At 39.9% G+C, this 19,766-nt stretch overlaps 1 protein-coding gene across 1 annotated transcript in view; it reads left to right on the top strand.

Moving 5' to 3' along the window:
• Positions 1-6,370: 6,370 nt before the first annotated feature.
• Positions 6,371-19,766, top strand: part of xxylt1 (xyloside xylosyltransferase 1) — a 45,331-nt gene continuing 31,935 nt past the window's right edge. The window contains exons 1-3 of the mRNA XM_060876343.1: positions 6,371-6,528; positions 6,818-7,287; positions 13,082-13,229. Coding sequence (XP_060732326.1) covers positions 6,504-6,528; positions 6,818-7,287; positions 13,082-13,229 — 643 coding nt within the window. The 5' untranslated portion in view covers positions 6,371-6,503. The remainder of the gene's footprint in view (positions 6,529-6,817; positions 7,288-13,081; positions 13,230-19,766) is intronic.

Genomic DNA, 19,766 nt, shown 5'->3' with positions numbered 1-19,766 from the left:
CACAATATAATGCATAGTGCTAGTAGGTGTAAGTTTATTACTTATATTCTTCCTCTTGAGTAAACTTCAACTGAACAATCACTACTTACCTTATAGCCTACTGCATGCGACACTGCTACAATGGTGTGACTATACATGTTCATTTAAACATTTAAATTGTATTGGTTTATTAAATATGATACACAAAGCAATTTGCAGGTGGAAGCAAATCACAAATTTGAGAGGAACATAATGTGAAAGTTAGATAGTTGAGGTGTCAAAGACTCTTCTTCTTTTTATTCTTTTCCCACAATATTTTTGCAACATTAAATAAGTAAAGTCACATAAACTAAAAAAAACCCCACAAAGTTTGACTTTGAGGCTGAACTGCCAACCTAACTGGTGACATCCTTCCAGGACTGTCAGCTGAGTTAATTATTTAAAAAAAAAAAAAGTGTTTAGTGTCCCGGCAAATTGTCCATGACTGATGTCTCTGTTTATCACTTGGGAATCTACAAGCAGATTCTGATTATTTTATTTAATGCCATGTCAGCAATCAAAAGCTATTTTCATGGCAAAAATTCAATTACAAAAACACAAATATCATATAAATACAATAAAAACAAAAATATAAACAGCAAGTCATATTATAATTTTTTTTATTAACATAAGATAAAAAAATCCAAAACCTTTTCAGACATAATCTCATTAAATGTGTCCTTAAGTGAAGGAATCTACAAACATTGTCTGTTTTCCTAACTGTCAAAAACTAATGGGTAACTAACATAGATTAGCTGCGGTCGTTAACCAAGGACTCAAACAAACCAACGGAACAAGAATTCCCTAACATTCAATATCATAAAACACATTCTCACTTGTGAAATGTAATCCTTTGCTGTCTGGTTTTTAGATTTCTTTCGTTTGAACAACCAAATGCAGCACAGAAGTCCGGCATCGTCCATGCATTTGAGGTAAAGGAGCACCGTACAAAGATGGCAGCGGTTTTGATGCATTTTTAGGGCCCCAATGCGACATCTAGTGTATATATCTATGGGTCCAGACCCGGACCGCGGTCCACCTGTTAGTGACCTATGACCTATATAATAACCTATATGTGGATATTGTGATGGCAGAGCATGCACCGCCACCTTTAAACGTTTTTTCGCTCCTCCTGTTACTACCGGCACGGTGCAGAAAGGACAAAAATGGCAATAAATTGGAAGTATCCACGAGAGACGTCCTGCTGGGGACCCTGTTGTCAACGAGCCCATGCCCAACCGAGCTGGTTAAGGCCGTGCAAGGCCCCTAAAGCCTGGCTAGTGGGCTGCGCCTTACATACTTCGCCTGTACACAGCCTACACTCTAGGTAGAGATAAATGGCCGACACCTCTAAGCCCTTTTGTACTCCGGCAGTACGATCACTCTGGCTCTGCCCTCCATCCTGAGCCACACAGTAAAGCCAGTGGGGACCGTATCGGTCTCATGCGTTCATGGTCATGTCCGCGAGGTCCACGCTGCACTTTTATGTCGGGATTGGCCCGTGTTCCCAGCAAGGATATAGGGCTCCGGTCAGGATTTATGGCTTTTATTTAGGGCAGGATTTATTTCTTCCTCTGCAGATTAGAAGGGCATCTGCAATAAATCCTGTCCCAAAATCAACATCAAACACCAGCCATGTCTGAAAACACTACTGAAGCCCAAACCCAAATCTCTTTTAACATATTTAGCACTGCTTGACTTTATAGTATTCAGTTATAGAAAAGAAGTTATGTATAATCTCATCGAATCTGGTGTCATCCAGATGATATGGGTTCCCTTTCAACCCTGGTTCTTCTCAAGGTTTCTTCCTCATACCGTCCTCAGGGTTGTTGTGTTTTCCCTTTACATCCCTGGCTTGCTCATTATGGATAAATACAAATCTGGATTTATTCAAATCACCCAATATTTGCCAATTTCATATCTGAACGTAAACTCAAAAGAGTCAGTAAGAAAACATGGTGGATTCAGTGGCTGTAATGTGTGTTGTGTTTGGGTTAATAACCAGGGGCCTGTTTCAGAAAGGTGGTTCAACCAACTCTGAGTTTAAATCCTGAGATGGGAAACTCTTGAGTTTTCGGTTACAGAACAGCTGAAAAGAGATAGTTTGATCAACTCTAAATTGACTGACTATGAGTTAAGTGCGTGCAGCACAACTAAAAAAAGCCATTATCAGTGGAGCGCAGATATAACGAGTCACCATGGCAACAGCGTCAGACAAAAGAAAAGTCTTCATATTTCTCACCAGCAGAACTGGAAGTGCTTATGCAAGCATATGGAGAATTTGAACACGTATTTTAAAAAAAAAAAAGCAACACTGCTGTATAAAAAATATTTCTCTTTAACATCAAATTTTAAAAGGTGTATTTTAAAAATATATTAAATAAATAAATACTTTCTAGAGATAGTAATTATTACAGAGTGGCACACTTTCCTGACCGCTCTGCAAACAGTAGCCTTATGTTATATTATATAACTAATATATTCTGCATCCCCGATGTTTACATTTACAGCATTTGGCAGACGCCCTTATCCAGAGCAACGTACATAAGTGCTTAAATCTCTAGCATTGAATACATTAATGCTGGCTCACTAAGTTACATACTTAAGATACCATGAGTTTAAAACATTTGTTCAAAGTTACAATGAAAAAGTGTCAAAGGTGTTTTTTTTTGTTTTTTGTTTTTTTTAAATGCAAAAGATAAGGAAAGAAGTGCTAGTTGAAGTGTTTCCTGAATAAGTAGGTCTTCAACCGCCGCTTGAAAATAGCCAGTGAATAGCCAGCTGTCCGGACTTCTAGGGAAAGTTCATTCCACCACCTTGGTGCCAGTACAGAGAAGAGTCTTGTAGTATACTTGCCTCTTACCCTGAGAGATGGTGGAACCAGTCGAGCAGTGCTGGTAGATTGGAGGGTGCGGGGTGCAGTGCGAGGAGTGATGAGGGCTTTGAGGTAAGATGGAGCTGGTCCATTTTTGGCTTTGTAGGCCAGCATCAGTGTTTTGAATCTGATGTATGCAGCTACCGGAAGCCAGTGGAGGGATCGCAGCAACGGGGTGGTATGCGAGAACTTTGGCAGGTTGAAAACAAGCCGGGCAGCTGCATTTTGGATCATTTGTAGAGGACTGATTGCGTTCATAGGTAGACCTGCCAGCAGTGCATTGCAGTAATCCAGTCTAGAAATGACAAGAGACTGAACAAGTACCTGAGCAGCCTGTGTGGACAGAAATGGCCGAATAGTTCTAATGTTGAAGAGAAGAAACCGACATGAGCGAGTCACATTAGCAACATGAGAGGAAAAGGACAGTTGATTGTCCATGGTTACCCCAAGGTTGCGAGCTGTGGCTGAAGGGGAGATCAGATCTTGCAAGGATATAGCAAGATCATGACCTGGGGATGAATCACCTGGGATGAACAGCAGTTCAGTTTTGCTAGGATTGAACTTTAACTGATGAGCAGTCATATATGATGAAATTTCTGCCAGACATGCTGAGATCTGGTCAGAAGCTGTGGCATCTGAGGGTGGGAAAGAGAAGATAAGTTGTGTATCATCAGCATAGCAGTGGTAAGAGAACCCATGTGAGGAAATAACTTCACCAAGAGAGTGAGTATACAGGGAGAAAAGAAGAGGACCAAGTACTGAGCCCTGTGGGACGCCAGTGGAGAGTCTGCATGGAGCAGATGTCACTCCCCTCCATGTTACCTGATATGAGCGTCCTTCCAGGTAGGAAGCAAACCATTTCCAAGCTGATCTGCAAATCCCAAGACTCCTGAGGGTGGATAAGAGAGTCTTGTAGTTGACCGTATCAAACGCTGCTGAAAGGTCAAGGAGGATAAGGACGGATGACAGTTTGGCTGATCTAGCAGCATGTAGTTTCTCAGAGACATCCAAAAGGGTTGTCTCTGTGGAATGAGCTGCTTTAAAGCCAGACTGGTTGGGGTCTTGGAGGTTGTTCTGTGAGAGATAGACAGAGTTCATTATAGACAATGCGTCAAGAAATTTTTGAAATATGTTCTACACAAAACTACAATTTGCAAAGAAACGTAAAGAAACGTTTTCATTCAGAAACAGGCTTAACTTAACCTGCTTTCTCGGGTTTAACATACCTCCCTTTCTGAAACGGAAAACCCAGAGTTTCCCTCATTTCAGGGTTAACATACTCAGAGTTTTCACTTAACCTGCTTTCTGAAACAGGCCCCAGTTACTGAAATGTACTAAACCTTGCTATATTTTTGTAGATCAATAACAGAAGGTGATCCTCCATCTTACTCAGGGTAACTGTCGCTGTTGCTACTCGATCCGTACAGCAGCATGTGCGAAATGACGTCACTTCCTGTCATATGTAAACTATAGTTTAATTTCACTACATTTTCTCATACGTTTTATTTTGTGTCACATATTAACCTTCAAATTTTATATATTATTTTAGTGATTGCTTAGGACAATACCATAAAAACAAGTTAGAGTAAGCAAACTTGCACACAAAACAAACATTAAACGAGCAATATTATTAAATGTTGAAACTCAGACAAATAATAGTTGCAAATAACAAGACTTATATAACAAGACAAATAAAGTGCTATGACAACGGTAAGGATAGCATTAATATCCTAAACTGCCGTCGGCGATGACAAGAAGTGACGTCATTTCGCACATGCGCGGAACCGATCGTGTTGCTGTACGGATCGAGTCATAGATATATACACTAGATGTCGCATTGGGGCCCTAAAAATGCATCAAAACCGCTGCCATCTTTGTACGGTGCTCCTTTACCTCAAATGCATGGACGATGCCGGACTTCTGTGCTGCATTTGGTTGTTCAAACGAAAGAAATCTAAAAACCAGACAGCAAAGGATTACATTTCACAAGTGAGAATGTGTTTTATGATATTGAATGTTAGGGAATTCTTGTTCCGTTGGTTTGTTTGAGTCCTTGGTTAACGACCGCAGCTAATCTATGTTAGTTACCCATTAGTTTTTGACAGTTAGGAAAACAGACAATGTTTGTAGATTCCTTCACTTAAGGACACATTTAATGAGATTATGTCTGAAAAGGTTTTGGATTTTTTTATCTTATGTTAATAAAAAAAATTATAATATGACTTGCTGTTTATATTTTTGTTTTTATTGTATTTATATGATATTTGTGTTTTTGTAATTGAATTTTTGCCATGAAAATAGCTTTTGATTGCTGACATGGCATTAAATAAAATAATCAGAATCTGCTTGTAGATTCCCAAGTGATAAACAGAGACATCAGTCATGGACAATTTGCCGGGACACTAAACACTTTTTTTTTTTTTAAATAATTAACTCAGCTGACAGTCCTGGAAGGATGTCACCAGTTAGGTTGGCAGTTCAGCCTCAAAGTCAAACTTTGTGGGGTTTTTTTTAGTTTATGTGACTTTACTTATTTAATGTTGCAAAAATATTGTGGGAAAAGAATAAAAAGAAGAAGAGTCTTTGACACCTCAACTATCTAACTTTCACATTATGTTCCTCTCAAATTTGTGATTTGCTTCCACCTGCAAATTGCTTTGTGTATCATATTTAATAAACCAATACAATTTAAATGTTTAAATGAACATGTATAGTCACACCATTGTAGCAGTGTCGCATGCAGTAGGCTATAAGGTAAGTAGTGATTGTTCAGTTGAAGTTTACTCAAGAGGAAGAATATAAGTAATAAACTTACACCTACTAGCACTATGCATTATATTGTGAAAAAGTCTATTTTCACAATATAAAAGATTATCTTGATATCAAAACCTTAAATTTTCTCTGGACTTAATGATAAACACATGTCTGATCTTTGGAACGACCAAAAAAAACTAGAAAATAGCATTCATGACGATTTATGGTGATTCTATATCTTTGCCTACATTGACGCTAATGCATTAAGAGGAGGGGGTCCCCCGTACCAAGATGGCGGCTCAGTGACGCATTCGTTCCAACGTACTGCCCTATATATATATATATATATATATATATATATATATATATATATATATATATATATATATATATATAAAATGATCGGTATATATAAAAACGCTTTATATAAATTATATATTGTTATATATTGAAATATATAAACTTTACATCTGTAAAATGTAGTATTTATGGTGCGTAGTTTCAAAATACGGTATTTAAACATTTTTTTAAATATCAAGAAACGATTAATTTATATTTTGACATTTTTTCACATATGAACAGACAACAGAACAGACGGAGTTTACGCTTTTATTCTTGAGATCTCCGGCTTCACATGTTATTGTTCCACAGTGAAGTTCACTAGGTGTAGAACCCTAGACACTGTTATTGTGTACACTACGTAGCATGCGTCTGAAGGGAGTAGGCTGCTATTTGGGTTCAAACCTAACGTGAGACTCACATCGGCTCGAGATAACCTTTATTAATGCGTGCACATTTCACATGAGGGTAACTTAACTCGTAACTCGTGCCTAACGCCACGTTATTACAGCTGTTTATGGTTCAGAGCGTGTTACTGAACGGTAAGTGCTATAGAATTGTTAAATAACGAACACAGCATAATGTAGATTATGTTTAGTGTTTAATCTGAAGTGTTAAACAGGTGTCACGTGCTGCTTGTACACAGTTGTTTATGATGCCTTATAGTGTTCATGATGCCTTATAGTGTTCGTGGTGCCTACTAGTGTTTATGATGCCTACTAGTGTTTGTTTATGATGCCTTATAGTTTTTATGATGCCTTATAGTCTTTATGATGCTGTTGTTCATGGTGCTGTGTGATCTTTATGACCTCTCTGTTCCTCCTTATACAGATTCCACTCTATACTTTGGAGCCATGGGCGTGTTGCGTGTGCTTTCACTCACCATGGCGAGAATTGGTACCTTCAGACCTCATCAGCTTGCTCTGCTCCTTGCTGCAGCCCTGGCAGTGATGGCTTTTTACTATTTAGGTTCAGAAAAACAGAACTTCTCCACCACCACTAAGCGAATGAAGGAGACTCAGGCGAGTCACAACTCCAACCGCAATGACGCTGACCTGTCTGTGGACATCAGCTCTTCAGGAAGAAGACAGAGTTACCATGCTCTCATGATGTTCACCAAGGTTAACACAAGTCGGACGATGCAGAGCAAGTTTGAGGTGGCCATGCGCTCCATGGCGAGACATGGCCGTTTCCGGGAGGATGAAACACTGGTTCTTCATCATGTCTGTGATGGAGGCAGTAAGGATCTGGCCATGAAGATGCTTCCTGAGCTGATGCGTGAGGCCATCTTTCAGTATGAGGTAAGAACATGGAAATCTGAGTAGAATAAATCTTATCTCACCACCACCTGAGACCAAGAGCAATTATTTTGCATCTTTGAACTAGTAATCTTGAACATAAAGGCTAATATCTTTTGGATCTTACAGATGGAACACTTGGAGGTGTCTTATGACTCCAAGAGGAATTCGTAAATATTTGAGACACAGTTGGAGGTCTGGTCAGTGTGACATCCAGGACTGGTCCTTCATCCTATTCTTGTTTCTTTTCTTATTTATTTTTGTGTCCTTGGTGACCGCACGTTATACAAGTGGTGAAGAACTGCGCTTTTTAGATGTTAGACGTAACATAACGAGTTGACCCTTAGTGAGTCTTGTTTACTCACCTTGTTGTGTGCATCTGATTTAAACCGCACCATAGTGGAGTTCAGTGGAGGTGAGCTCCAGACCCCTGTATAGAAGAGGACTAGGGCTCGGTTATAGTTTAGCAAATGTGCCGAATTCTTGTTTGGAAAAATCTTAGGAAAGTGTGAAAACCTTCTTAAATTGACATAACATACAGACTGATGTTTTTGCATCCCATCAGACTCCGAAAGCACGAAGACGGGACCTGGATGTTTAGCTACATGAAAACGAGCATCAATTTGAGTTGGAATCTCCTGAAAGGATTTTAAACTATACTCGCTAAAAAACTAAAGCGTCTTGATGTTAATTTTCTTTCACTGTTATTTCACTGAATTAAGAGAAGCATGGAATGTTTGTAGTTATGACATTTGACTTTAATTACGGAACAGATATCTGGGTTGTATTCACTCTATTTACTCTTCTAAAATAGATTATTTAAGCCATACGATGGCTGTGATGTATACGATTGAGTTTTGATATTGGGGAACAGCAGAACTCCATCTGGCGCAGTGCTCTCCATGCTGCTCTGATCTACAAGTCTTGGGTGTTTTAGCCAATTTTGGTTCCATATGTAGATGACGTCAAGCTCTATTGGTGTCCAAACAGTAAATGAATGCTGATGCAACGCAGACGCTGATGCAGAGCTTGTGCCGGCTTTTCCAGGTCTTTATTCAATAAAGTTTTGAGGCGAAGTTATGCATTTAAAGGTGGGGTCTCCGATGTTTGAGAAATGCTTCAGAAAACTGCGTTGGGCCGCCAAACAAAACAAAAACAAAACTAACGTGTAGCCAATGAGCATAAGGGGCGTGTCTTGTCAAAATGGGCGGAGAGAGTGTTCAGTGCGCGTGTGTGACATTAGCAGAAAGCGGTTTTAACATAAGCGGTGTGTCATTTTTGCTTGTTTTTTATCTGCAATCACCTTTAAACCCGTAGTACATTTTGTTTGCAATATTGCTTTTCTTCTAGTTCATTTTTCAATTTATTTAGTTTTTATATATAAAAAAGGTTTGTTTTTTTAACCATTGCACAACAAATCACCACATATAACTGTATAATAGTCATAGAGAGAAGTATTAAAAAAAGAATGTTACAGTAACTATAGGGCTGTGAGGTGAATAACAGTCTGAAAGGAAAATGACCTTAATGTCATATATTGACTCACACCAATACACAATTTTTGACTGAGCTTTAAAAGAATTTAGACCCACGTCTCTTGTACCTAATGTTCCTGGTGGAAAATGCTTTCACTCCTGGTTCACCAGGTGGCAGTAGCACCACCGCATTGAGAAGGACACACATGGCAAATCCACGTGATCGTCGTCGCCCTGTGCTAGTGGGCAGAAAGGTCAAGCAACAGATATTTCCTCCACATCGCTGAACGGACAAACACCGTATATCTCTCATCCCCCCCCTAAAGGTCCCCTAGGAGAACACTGATTTACTGAGGTCCAAAAAACTACACAAAGATACTCAAAGATCATGCTCTTCAATTGTTTATTAGAAACAGAGGATCTCAGAGATGTGTGCATTCAATTGAAAAGGATGAACGGAGCGAAACCTGTCACTACGTTAAAGCCGTGTTATGGGTCGACTATCCTCTGGCTGCGCACATGAGGAGTCACACGGTCTGTAAAATTGTTACCAATAAACTGGAGGGCAAAAATAACTCTGGTTTATTTCACTCCATAAAGGTCTAGACATAAAGACATGGTGTGTTAATGTTGGAGTAGAAGTCGTCGAGTGTCCTGCACAGAGCCCTGACTCTGACTCAACACCACTGAACACCTTTGTGATGAACTGGAACACCGACTGAACCCCAGAGCTGAACAGTGTCTGATCTCACTAATGATCTTATAGCTGAATGAACACAAATCCACACAGACACAATCCAACATCTAGTGGAAAACCTTCACAGAAGAATGGATGATCAGCAACATTTTATTAATAGTAGTCCAGCGTCTACATACGTTTGCTAGTGTAACTTGCTTACTTATTGGTTTACTAACAATGGGCACATGGGGGCGTTGTTGCTCTGTTTGAACCCCTAGAAGTTCCTCTTTCAGTGCTTTATACGTTTTCTTCCTACAATCCACAATTCGAGAGGATGTATTATGTACTGAACTTAAAAAAGAGAGACTTTTCACTCATCTTCATCAAAACACTTCTCTCAGGCTCGTATTGTGTGATTTAGCTATTTCTATTCTTGTGCTAAGGTTATTTTCAGGAGAAGAGATGTACATCCACACTTAGAGTTCATCCCCTTTCTTGGCCCCTCGGTGCAATTCGTTGGCGTTTAGCCACGAGTCCAGATTATTCTGCCCTTAATCCGGTTCTGCACAACTCCACATCATCATACACATACTTCAGAGTTTGTCTCAACCTAGTTATAAATTCTAGTTGTTGCCTCATCTAACCATGTCAAAGTTCCTGTTGTATCTAACCACAACCTTTGCTGCTTGGGGTTCTGTAGACACAAGGGTTTTTTTTTCTCTCCTTCTGGTGTTGACAAGGATGTCTGATGTAGACAAATTGTTAACCACTGAGCTACCACATCCCTCATATGGGCAAGGCATCGAACCACAGGTCCACCAAGCGTCTACTGCTGGGTCCTTGAGCAAGAAGTTAAGAAATGGAGATGAAGATGTACATCTGCCAAATGCCATAAATGTAAATGTCCCGGTTAATCATCTCGTTTTAAAGGAATGGCATTAAAGGTGGGGTGTACATTGTTTGAAAGCCGATGTTGACATTTGAAATCACCAAAACAAACACGCCCCAAACCCAAACGGGTGTCACCTCTGTTTTAGCTCCGCCCCACACATACATGCACAACCCAGGCAACTATTATGGCGGAACCTGCTGGGGCAGCTGGCCGAGGGGATATTTTTATCAATAAATGAACTCAATTAGTAATACTGTGCAGGGTTTCCTGCAGAAAATTTGTTAGTTAAGGTGGTAGGGTTGGGCGGGGGTGGGGTGGGTGGCGGGGCTTCTTTGTGAGATAGACCACAGACTCTGTACTACGTTTAACAATTATTAAAAACAGGCACGTGCAACCTATGTAGCAGGTGAAGAACTCAAACAACAAAATCACCAGCTAACTTACTTTAAATTTGCAAGAACTATAGACTAATACAATAACCCAAAATAAATTAAATTAAATAAACCCAAAACATAAGTCCACTTACAGTTCTCACGGACACGCGTTTTATCAACTGGCTAGTTATCATCCAGACAGTGACGGAACACGTCTTTCTCTCATTTCGCCCGTGTGGCGGGCGTGCCCGCTCGCGGTGTGAAGCGTGTCCGCGCTATTCTCCGAGATGCACTTAACGGCCTTATGTGCAGCGAAATTTATTATTTTTTTTTTTGGACGACCTAGTTAAGGCGGTAGGGTTTCCCAGCTTAGGCGGGCCCCCCGAACTGCAAAGTGTTGCGGGAAACCCTGCTATGGTAATACAAATGTGTTTTTGTAGTACTGTGTGTTGTACCTTGAAAGGTTTAGCTCCGTTTCACGCGGAAGACGACATTCGACACCTAGAATCTGTGGCAGAGGTAACGGCAGGTATCCGCCATGTCAATGTTTCAAACGCTTTCTGCTAATGTCACACATGTGCACTGAGCACTCCCTCTCCGTCGCCCCTTTCTGCTCAATGGCTACACGTTTGTTTTGTTTGTTGGCCCGACTCAGTTTTCTGAAGCATTTCTGAAACATCGTGGACCCCACCTTTTAATATGACGAGGAACCCCTTTTCCTGCACACTTTTGGGCACAAGGATTTGGAATGTTGCTGTAGGAATCTGTGTTCAAGGCTATTAATGAATCAATTCTGAAAATAATTATTCCCTAATTAAGGTTAGCAGTTTTGGTGTTGACTGTAAATGCTTCATCTCAAACTAACACCTCATGCCTAGCATATATCTCTTTGTCAGAACTACTGATGTTTTTCCATATTGTAAGTGCTATGTCTTTACTACAAGTCCGTAACAACTTTAGACAACTTTTCAAACTACTGTGAGTTTTAAGGGAAGTAACAGTAGCCCGTGACCAGCTGTTCAGGAAGCTGCAGTTTGACCACTCGCACAGCTGACTCAGGACCAGCCTTCGCAACCTCATCTTTCAGCAGCGCTAGAAGAAACTAAAGTCAAAAACATTCCCCCTAGCAGATGGGCTGTGTTTCCAGGAAGAGCGCTGAAGGAAGTCGGGAATAACGCAGACTTCCCTTGTGTAGGCGTCAGCCTGGAGGCAGAAACCCAACTGTGCTTAAAGTAAAGAGAGAGGATAATGTTGGAAAATTAGCATGAAGGTGCAGACAGGCATTGTGGCTATTTTATTGTTTTATTTTATTATTATTTCATGTCTTTCGCAGTAATAAAATTCCTTCTTAAAGAGTTATGTTTAGTTTTCTTGATACACAATCCGATCATTGTACTGTAGGTCACTGAAATGTTCAAGCTTGTTTCAGGCATGTTTTTATGTCATTATGGTTCTCAATTAGTTGTGCTTTGTAAAGGAATTATAAAACTACGAATCTCTATTTTAAATCCAATTGGAAAGAACTGTCTGAATCCTTTATTTACTGCAGCATGTGTGGATGTGCGATACGAAGCCAACACTTTGTGCATGCACTCAAGGGAGTGACGACACTTTTCTTCAAGCCTGCTGAGATAGGATGCGCTAGACCATGACTCGGCTCGCCATTTTAATTACTTATCCATCACTGGCGCTGCTGAATTCAGCAAATTTACTAAAGAGTATTATGCATAGATTTAGGAAGACCTTCTCTTCCACTGGGGGTCCGAACCCTGATGGTATCTGCTGTTCCTCAGCAATGAGTCTGACCAAAAGAGCTCCTTGTACACTGGTCTTTCAAGCTGTTGTGTGAACAGTATGCAGCTTATTGGTGTATCCTCTGCGTTTCCTGACTGGAGAACTGTTAATATTTCTGTAGAAGGTGCTAGACAGTGGCTTAAGTATACATGACATGGTATGAACGTCTTTCAGCTCCATCTCAACCTGTCTTCTGCATCTTCCTCTGTCACACCAACCACCTACATGTCTTCCATCACCACATCCGTAGACCTCCTCCTTGGCTTTCCTCTTCTCCTCTTGCCCTCAGCAATTTTCTTCCAATATATACCCCATATCCCTCCTTTGTATGTGGCCAAACAATCTTACTCTCTACTCTCTCACTTTGTACATTTAACAGCCTTGGCTATACAGAGGAAGAGGAAGATGGCTGTTGGGTATAACGTGTCTGCCTTTAACGTGGTGTAACAGTCTGAAACACTGACGCCTTTTCTGTCGTCTAGTCCTAGATATAACTAACGTATTACTTTGGCATGTAATATGAAAGGCCCCACGATGCAGTGCTTTCTCGCCATATACATAAGAGTTTTATTTTGTGTTTCAGGTGGTGTTTCATGACGTTAACGGTCTGACGGAGAAACTGTTCCCTATTGTGGAGGCCATGCAGAAGCACTTCAGTGCAGGCTCTGGGGCATATTACAGTGATGCCATCTTCTTTCTTTCTGTGGCCATGCATCGCATTATGCCTACAGGTGAGCTTTCATTCTATTTATATCACTGTAGGAAATTCCCCACTTTTTATATGCAATCATCCATCCTTCTCAAGGAACAGGATTAGACACACTAAGATCTTTATAAATTCAGTAGTAGTTTTTGATTCAGTTCTTCATAATATTTTTTTTCTCCATCGTTCTGGTACAAGTTCTCTCATCTATCCATAGGATATCATTTGTCCTTCCTGATTTGAGGCTTACCTGTGGTTTACATCTTGTGGTAAATCTACTCTATTACCTCTCTTTAAGTCTTCACTTGATTGTTGAATTTGACCCACACACTTGGCTTTGACGTGCTTACCTACACGTACCTCCTTAAGGAGGTTCTAGATCTTTTAAACTGTGAGATTTTTCTTCACCAAGGGGGAAAAAGTTCTCCCGGTGGTCTTCTGGGCCAGTTGTTGTCCGTGAGCTCAGGCATTTGTTGTATTAGGAATTGTTCTATTGTACTATTACAATCAATAGACTCTCTTGTCTGTTGCCATGTTTATACAAACTCCCTTTTTCTTTCTGCACATCGAGGAGCAAGTCGGATTTGGAAATCTTTTGCCTCCTTTCTCTTCTTTGGCTTTTGAAGATGGTTATTAAAACTTTTTCACCATTTGTATTTCATTGTGCTGGAATTTGTGTCTTCCCCTGATGAGCAGCTTTTCACGGACTAATTTGTTCTATTAGTCACCTACTTAACCAGTCTGTGAAAATGTCGTAGTTCGTTTGTGGTTGCGTAGTTGTTTTGAGTTGAGGTTTTGACCCATTTTTCCAGAAAACTGTTTTCGGCTGCTAGTTTTTTTTAGTGTTTTTTGTGAAGGGACATTTCATGACTTCTGAGGTCACAGCTGGAGAGGTGCGTATGTGTGCGCAAGCAAGGAAAAGACTGAATATTCACCCCACACTGTGTGATTGCATCTGGACACCTGCTTTACAGAATAGCATCAAGATTTAGCTTTACATGGTCAAGAAATTGGTCAGTACACACCGTTCATCTCCCGGTGTTCATTTTCTTGGATTTTTTGCAAATTTTTTTTGATGAATGTGTTTTTAATTTTTTTTTGGGAATTGTGTACATTTTGACAAATCCATAGCCAACTCGCACTCTGAAATATTCTTTAAGTTGAATACTAGACCATTGGACAAGAGAATTTGGTTAAAAATACTGGAAACCATATATGAATGCAGTGCAATTGTTAAGCTGATTTGTTGCGTATGCTGTGTTGAGGGTGCCAGTATGGAATAATATCATTTAGATCAGCTGTGTCCAATGTGTCCAAAAGGGCCTTTCCGGATAAGATTGGACACCACTGGTTTAGGGGCTTTTTACACCTGGTCACTTCATGCGTTTTCTGTGATCAGATAGCTATCCGATGGTAAAAAGACCAGGTCTAAATGCCCTCTGAACGTTTTCAAGATGGATATAAATCCGATCGCTCAAACCACTTCAGGAGGTGGTCTAGGACGCATTTCAGATGAAACTGGACAGGTGTAAATGAATGTGGTTGTTCAAGCCACATACGTCAGCGCTATACTCCTCCCAAACGGAAGTACGTCACTCGCAAGTGACTCACGAGTCGTGCATCGCACTAGAAACAAATAACATGGACGACACGCAGGGTTGTTGTTTTTGTAACATAACCATCGTAACAGGTTTTTTTCGTCTTCTTTTTGATTGCATTCTGAAAACCGCATACACCAAAGCGTGTTCCATTTCAATTACCCCGGAAATGAGGTAAAATATATTTGCATTTTGGGCGGGAGCAGAAAGATCGGATTGATATCCGATTCCCCAAGACGCATTTATGTGGCCTAATGTAAATGGAACAGTTTTAACAAATCAGATAGCTATCGGATCAGAGAAAACACATGAAGTGACCGGGTGTAAAAAGGCCCTTAATGATGTCAACATTTACATTGAGCCTGGCGTCCAGTGAATACAGTAACGCTGGTTCACTAGGTTAAAGACTTAGGATACAATCAACCTAAACAACAAACAGGGAACATTTCCAGTTCAAGAAGAGGTAGGTCTTCACTTGCTTGAAGACAACCGGTGACTCAGCTGTCTGGACCCCTAGGAGAAGTTCAATCCACCACCTCGATGCCAGAACAGAAATGAATCTGATGTCAAGGAGTTTTTCTTCACCATGCAACGAATTCTGTGACGATCCAATACTTGTTAGTTCAATACTTGGAACGAGCTGCAGACTTTCTATCTCCTTAATTTGTAATGATATAAACAGGAACCTGACCACACTTGACCACAAAACTGTTTATCAGTCAATTATCAACAGAATATGCTTGAAATATCTTGTGTAGAAATATTCCTAAAACTTATGTCTTTTAGTCTGATTGTCTTGATAAAAACAGGATTTAGTAAAAAGGGGTTTTTATTTATTTATTTAATTAATTAATTTAATAAATTATTTTATATCAGCTGAAGTATTTACTTCCATATCGGGACGCACTTGGTCAATTGTTCTTGTCATGTTTGATGTTTTGTTGCATTTGTGTATGAATTTTAAAGTCCATAGACACTAGAAATCTGTTGTGGCAGACATATCATTCAGCAAATGTCTGTCCTGTTTGTTTTCGGGAACATTTTATTCATTCCAGTGACGCTAGAAGGTTCCGTAGCATGTGTTTTCAGAGCAAATACTACAATCGGAAGTTCTCAACGGCAACAAATATTGCGGTGAAACGTTATGTGAAGTGGCGTAAGGTTTTGTTCACCCAAAACAAAGTGGAAGAACAAACAACAAAGAAGGTCAGTCCAGAAATCTATATTCATAGCTGACCAATTTATCGGTGTTACAAGAATCGGCCTTGATGTATATATTTTTAAACGGCGGTTGAAGACCTACTTATTCAGGAAACACTTCAACTAGCACTTCTTTCCTTATCTTTTGCATTTATATTTAAAAAAAAAAAAACTTTGACACTTTTTCATTGTAACTCTGAACAATGTTTTAAACTCATGGTATCTTAAGTATGTAACCTAGTGAGCCAGCATTAATTTGTTAATTCATTAATTTGTTGTATCCAATGTTAGAGATTTAAGCACTTATGTACAGTACGTCGCTCTGGATAAGGGCGTCTGCCAAATGCTGTAAATGTAAATATATTACGACCTATTGTTTTTCTCATTTTATTTATTAGCATTGCTATTCCAGCTATTTCACTTTTTTTTATCAGTGAACATCAAAAGGTTTGATATATTGTTATAGACAATTTTAATCTAAAACTTTCCATATTTTTAGTGTTTCATATAAATACCCAACACTAAGCTGAACACTAACACCGCTCTGTTACGCATGTTTTATTTCGCCATTGGAACGACAAAACACACCCACCTCTCACCCGGAATTTTGGACCACTTTTCCTTTGCAAACTGCTCCAGGTCTCTCGTATTGGAACGGCGCCTTTTCCAAACAGCAATTTTAAGATCTCTCCAAAGGATTTCAATGGGATTTAGATCTGGACTCATTGCTGGCCAAATAGAGAAACAGAGCCTGAAATGCCATAGTGGCAGAAATTATATAATTTGTGTATATGACATTTCTGCACGGTGTCAGAGATGTTTACATTTAAATTTACATTTATTAAATTTATAACATACAGATGTTCGTGCATCTCTAACATGATCGGTCACCAATGTAATCCCTATACAATGTAGCTTCAAATATCTTAACATAGAGACAAAGTTCATTCATTCATTCATTTTCTACCGCTTATCCGAACTACCTCGGGTCACGGGGAGCCTGTGCCTATCTCAGGCGTCATCGGGCATCAAGGCAGGATACACCCTGGACGGAGTGCCAACCCATCGCAGGGCACACACACACACACTCTCATTCACTTACACAATCACACACTGTGGACAATTTTCCAGAGATGCCAATCAACCTACCATGCATGTCTTTGGACCGGGGGAGGAAACCGGAGTACCCGGAGGAAACCCCCGAGGCACGGGGAGAACATGCAAACTCCACACACACAAGGCGGAGGCGGGAATCGAATCCCCAACCCTGGAGGTGTGAGGCGAACGTGCTAACCACTAAGCCACCGTGCCCCCTAGAGACAAAGTTAAGGTTTATAAAAGACCTGATTTTAAAAGTGCTTTTTTTTTTTATTTTATTTGTTTTTTCTTTTTTTGGACAATCAATCAGTCTTCAAAAGAATGCGTCACCTAGTAACAGGTTAAGCCGCGCCTCCTCTCTAAGATATAAGTTGTTGTATTTTCCTTGCTCAGAAGAGTGAATACCATGTGTATATAATCATTTAATTTGATTCTATATAATGAATTCAGTAATAGTGTGCACGGTTCTAGAGATGATTTAACCAGACAATTGTAAAATTACTGTATATAGAAAATTAAAGTGAATATATTTCACAAATTCTTTTTTTTTTGTCTGAAACTATTTCGATTTCAGGGGGGAAAAAAACAGTCCATTGAAGCCCTGAGGTCATAACAGTGGCTCTCCTTCGTATGGTTCACTCACTCACAGTGTATTTTAAATGGAATGTTCTGGCATTCAGAGCCTCAGCGTTAAGAATCTTTACCTTTTATACACCGCAGTTAACGTTTTATGATGAACATCTGCGAATGAACCAATTTTTCTTCCTGTTTTAACGCATGTCTAGACGGGAATCTGTCTGTTCTAATTATCTTTCCTGTCACTACTTCCAGATCTGTTCCAGCTATCTGAATGACTAGTCAATAATGGCTAATAATGAAGCTTGATGTTTGGGCTGTAGGGGAGGGTGACACCATATGTCTTGTCGCCTGATGTGGTCCTGAGCTTTCTGCTAGCGTCCTATATACGACTCTGTACATTTGGTCACACAAATCTAATCATCACATTAGATTTAAGGAAAAACAAAAAAAAACAATGTTTTGTTCCATCGTTACACTTGTGTGCTTGTCAGTTTTTTCCTCAGGATGTGTCCGTAACTGACCATGAATGTATTCTGCCAAATTTCACGTGACTGACCGGTCACATGAAAAAGGATCTTAATGATGAGGGGAAAGATTTGTGGTAATGTAAGGGGATAATTCCTTGCTCTAGTTTTCAACTTTTCAAGAAGGCAAATGCGAAGACAGCAATAGACAAACCATTACGGTGACCATGTGTGCCAGTGACGGACTATTGTACTCATGCGTTGGTGCTTTTGTGTGAGTGTGTGTGACCTACAAAGTTTGTATTACCAGATTTCAAATGAGAAATTCTACTGAAGTTCACCAAGCTGGTCCTGTGTTTGTAGTTTATTCCAGTGGATTTGTTTCACTACATCTGTGCTTTTATAGAGCCTGAAGTGTTTTGTAGGCATGTAACATACAGTGTAATAACCATACTTCCTGTGTGTGAATATAGTTATAAAACATCATCATCAAACGTCATCTCTCAAGTCAAAAAAAATCTTTAAAACCAAATGCTTAAAATTTTTATCTAGAAAGTGGCTTCCATTGAGAGGGTGATGAGAGAGTGACTCATTTGTTTTCATTTCTGCTCGCTATATCTATGGTGTCAAACAGTGTTCTTTTTGACATTACACACTTAATGGGCAAAAGTATGTGCACTGTGAACTGAGAGGATCGAAAATGTTCCAGCACGATGCGTTAATGTTGGAGTAGAAGAAGTCAAGTATCCTGCACAGAGCCCTGACTCTGACTCAACACCTTTGTGATGAACTGGAACACCGACTGAACCCCAGAGCTGAACTGTGTCTCATCTCCCTAATGATCTTGTAGCTGAATGAACACAAATTCCACACAGACACAATCCAACATCTAGTGGAAAACCTTCTCAGAAGAGAAGACTGGAGCTTATTTTTAACATAAAAGTGGGACTAAAACCAGAATGTGGAACGTTCAAAAAGGCATTATTGATCTGACGGTCAGGTGTCCACATACTTTTGGCCTTGCAGTGTAGACCCCAGGTAGCTTAGGTGTGTTAGGCTGTTGTAGGGGATCTAAGTGGATTAGTGTGGATGTTGTACGTTGTTTGTGGCAACATATGTACTGTATGCGCTAAATAAAGTCTCATCTATTCACCTTCTTATTCGCAGCATGTTATCCTTTACCTCCTAAGAATGATTAAATATTTGCACTGAAACTAATAGGAAAGCTAAAGTAGTTCCAGTGTAAAGAAAGTAGGTCGAGAGCGGCCGGCAGATCCTGAGCGAATTAAGGGGTTAAGCACGTAATTAGGTTGACTGACTTTTGTCCCATTTTGTAACACACTGAATCAGTGTTTGCTGTTGTTTCCATTGGGGAGATGAGGTGGTGGCTGGAGAATAATCATAATCCACTAAGTCCATCTGTACTCCCACCTGCCACACGCTGTGTTTCTCATCATAGCCGCTCTCACTCGTCATCTTCGGTCACTCAGCCACCTGTGTGGAGAGTCTTCGACCTGGTGTTGCTTATAGATGTTGTGACGTGATCTTGATATTATTGTTATTTAACACAAAAGCATCTGCTTTAATAGGCACACGTGTACACCTGCGTGTTTGTGCAGTTATCTA

Source organism: Tachysurus vachellii, chromosome 1 (assembly GCF_030014155.1).
Source record: "Tachysurus vachellii isolate PV-2020 chromosome 1, HZAU_Pvac_v1, whole genome shotgun sequence".
In the NCBI taxonomy this organism is placed as follows: Eukaryota; Metazoa; Chordata; class Actinopteri; order Siluriformes; family Bagridae; genus Tachysurus; species Tachysurus vachellii.
This window is presented reverse-complemented; position numbering and strand designations above follow the sequence as displayed.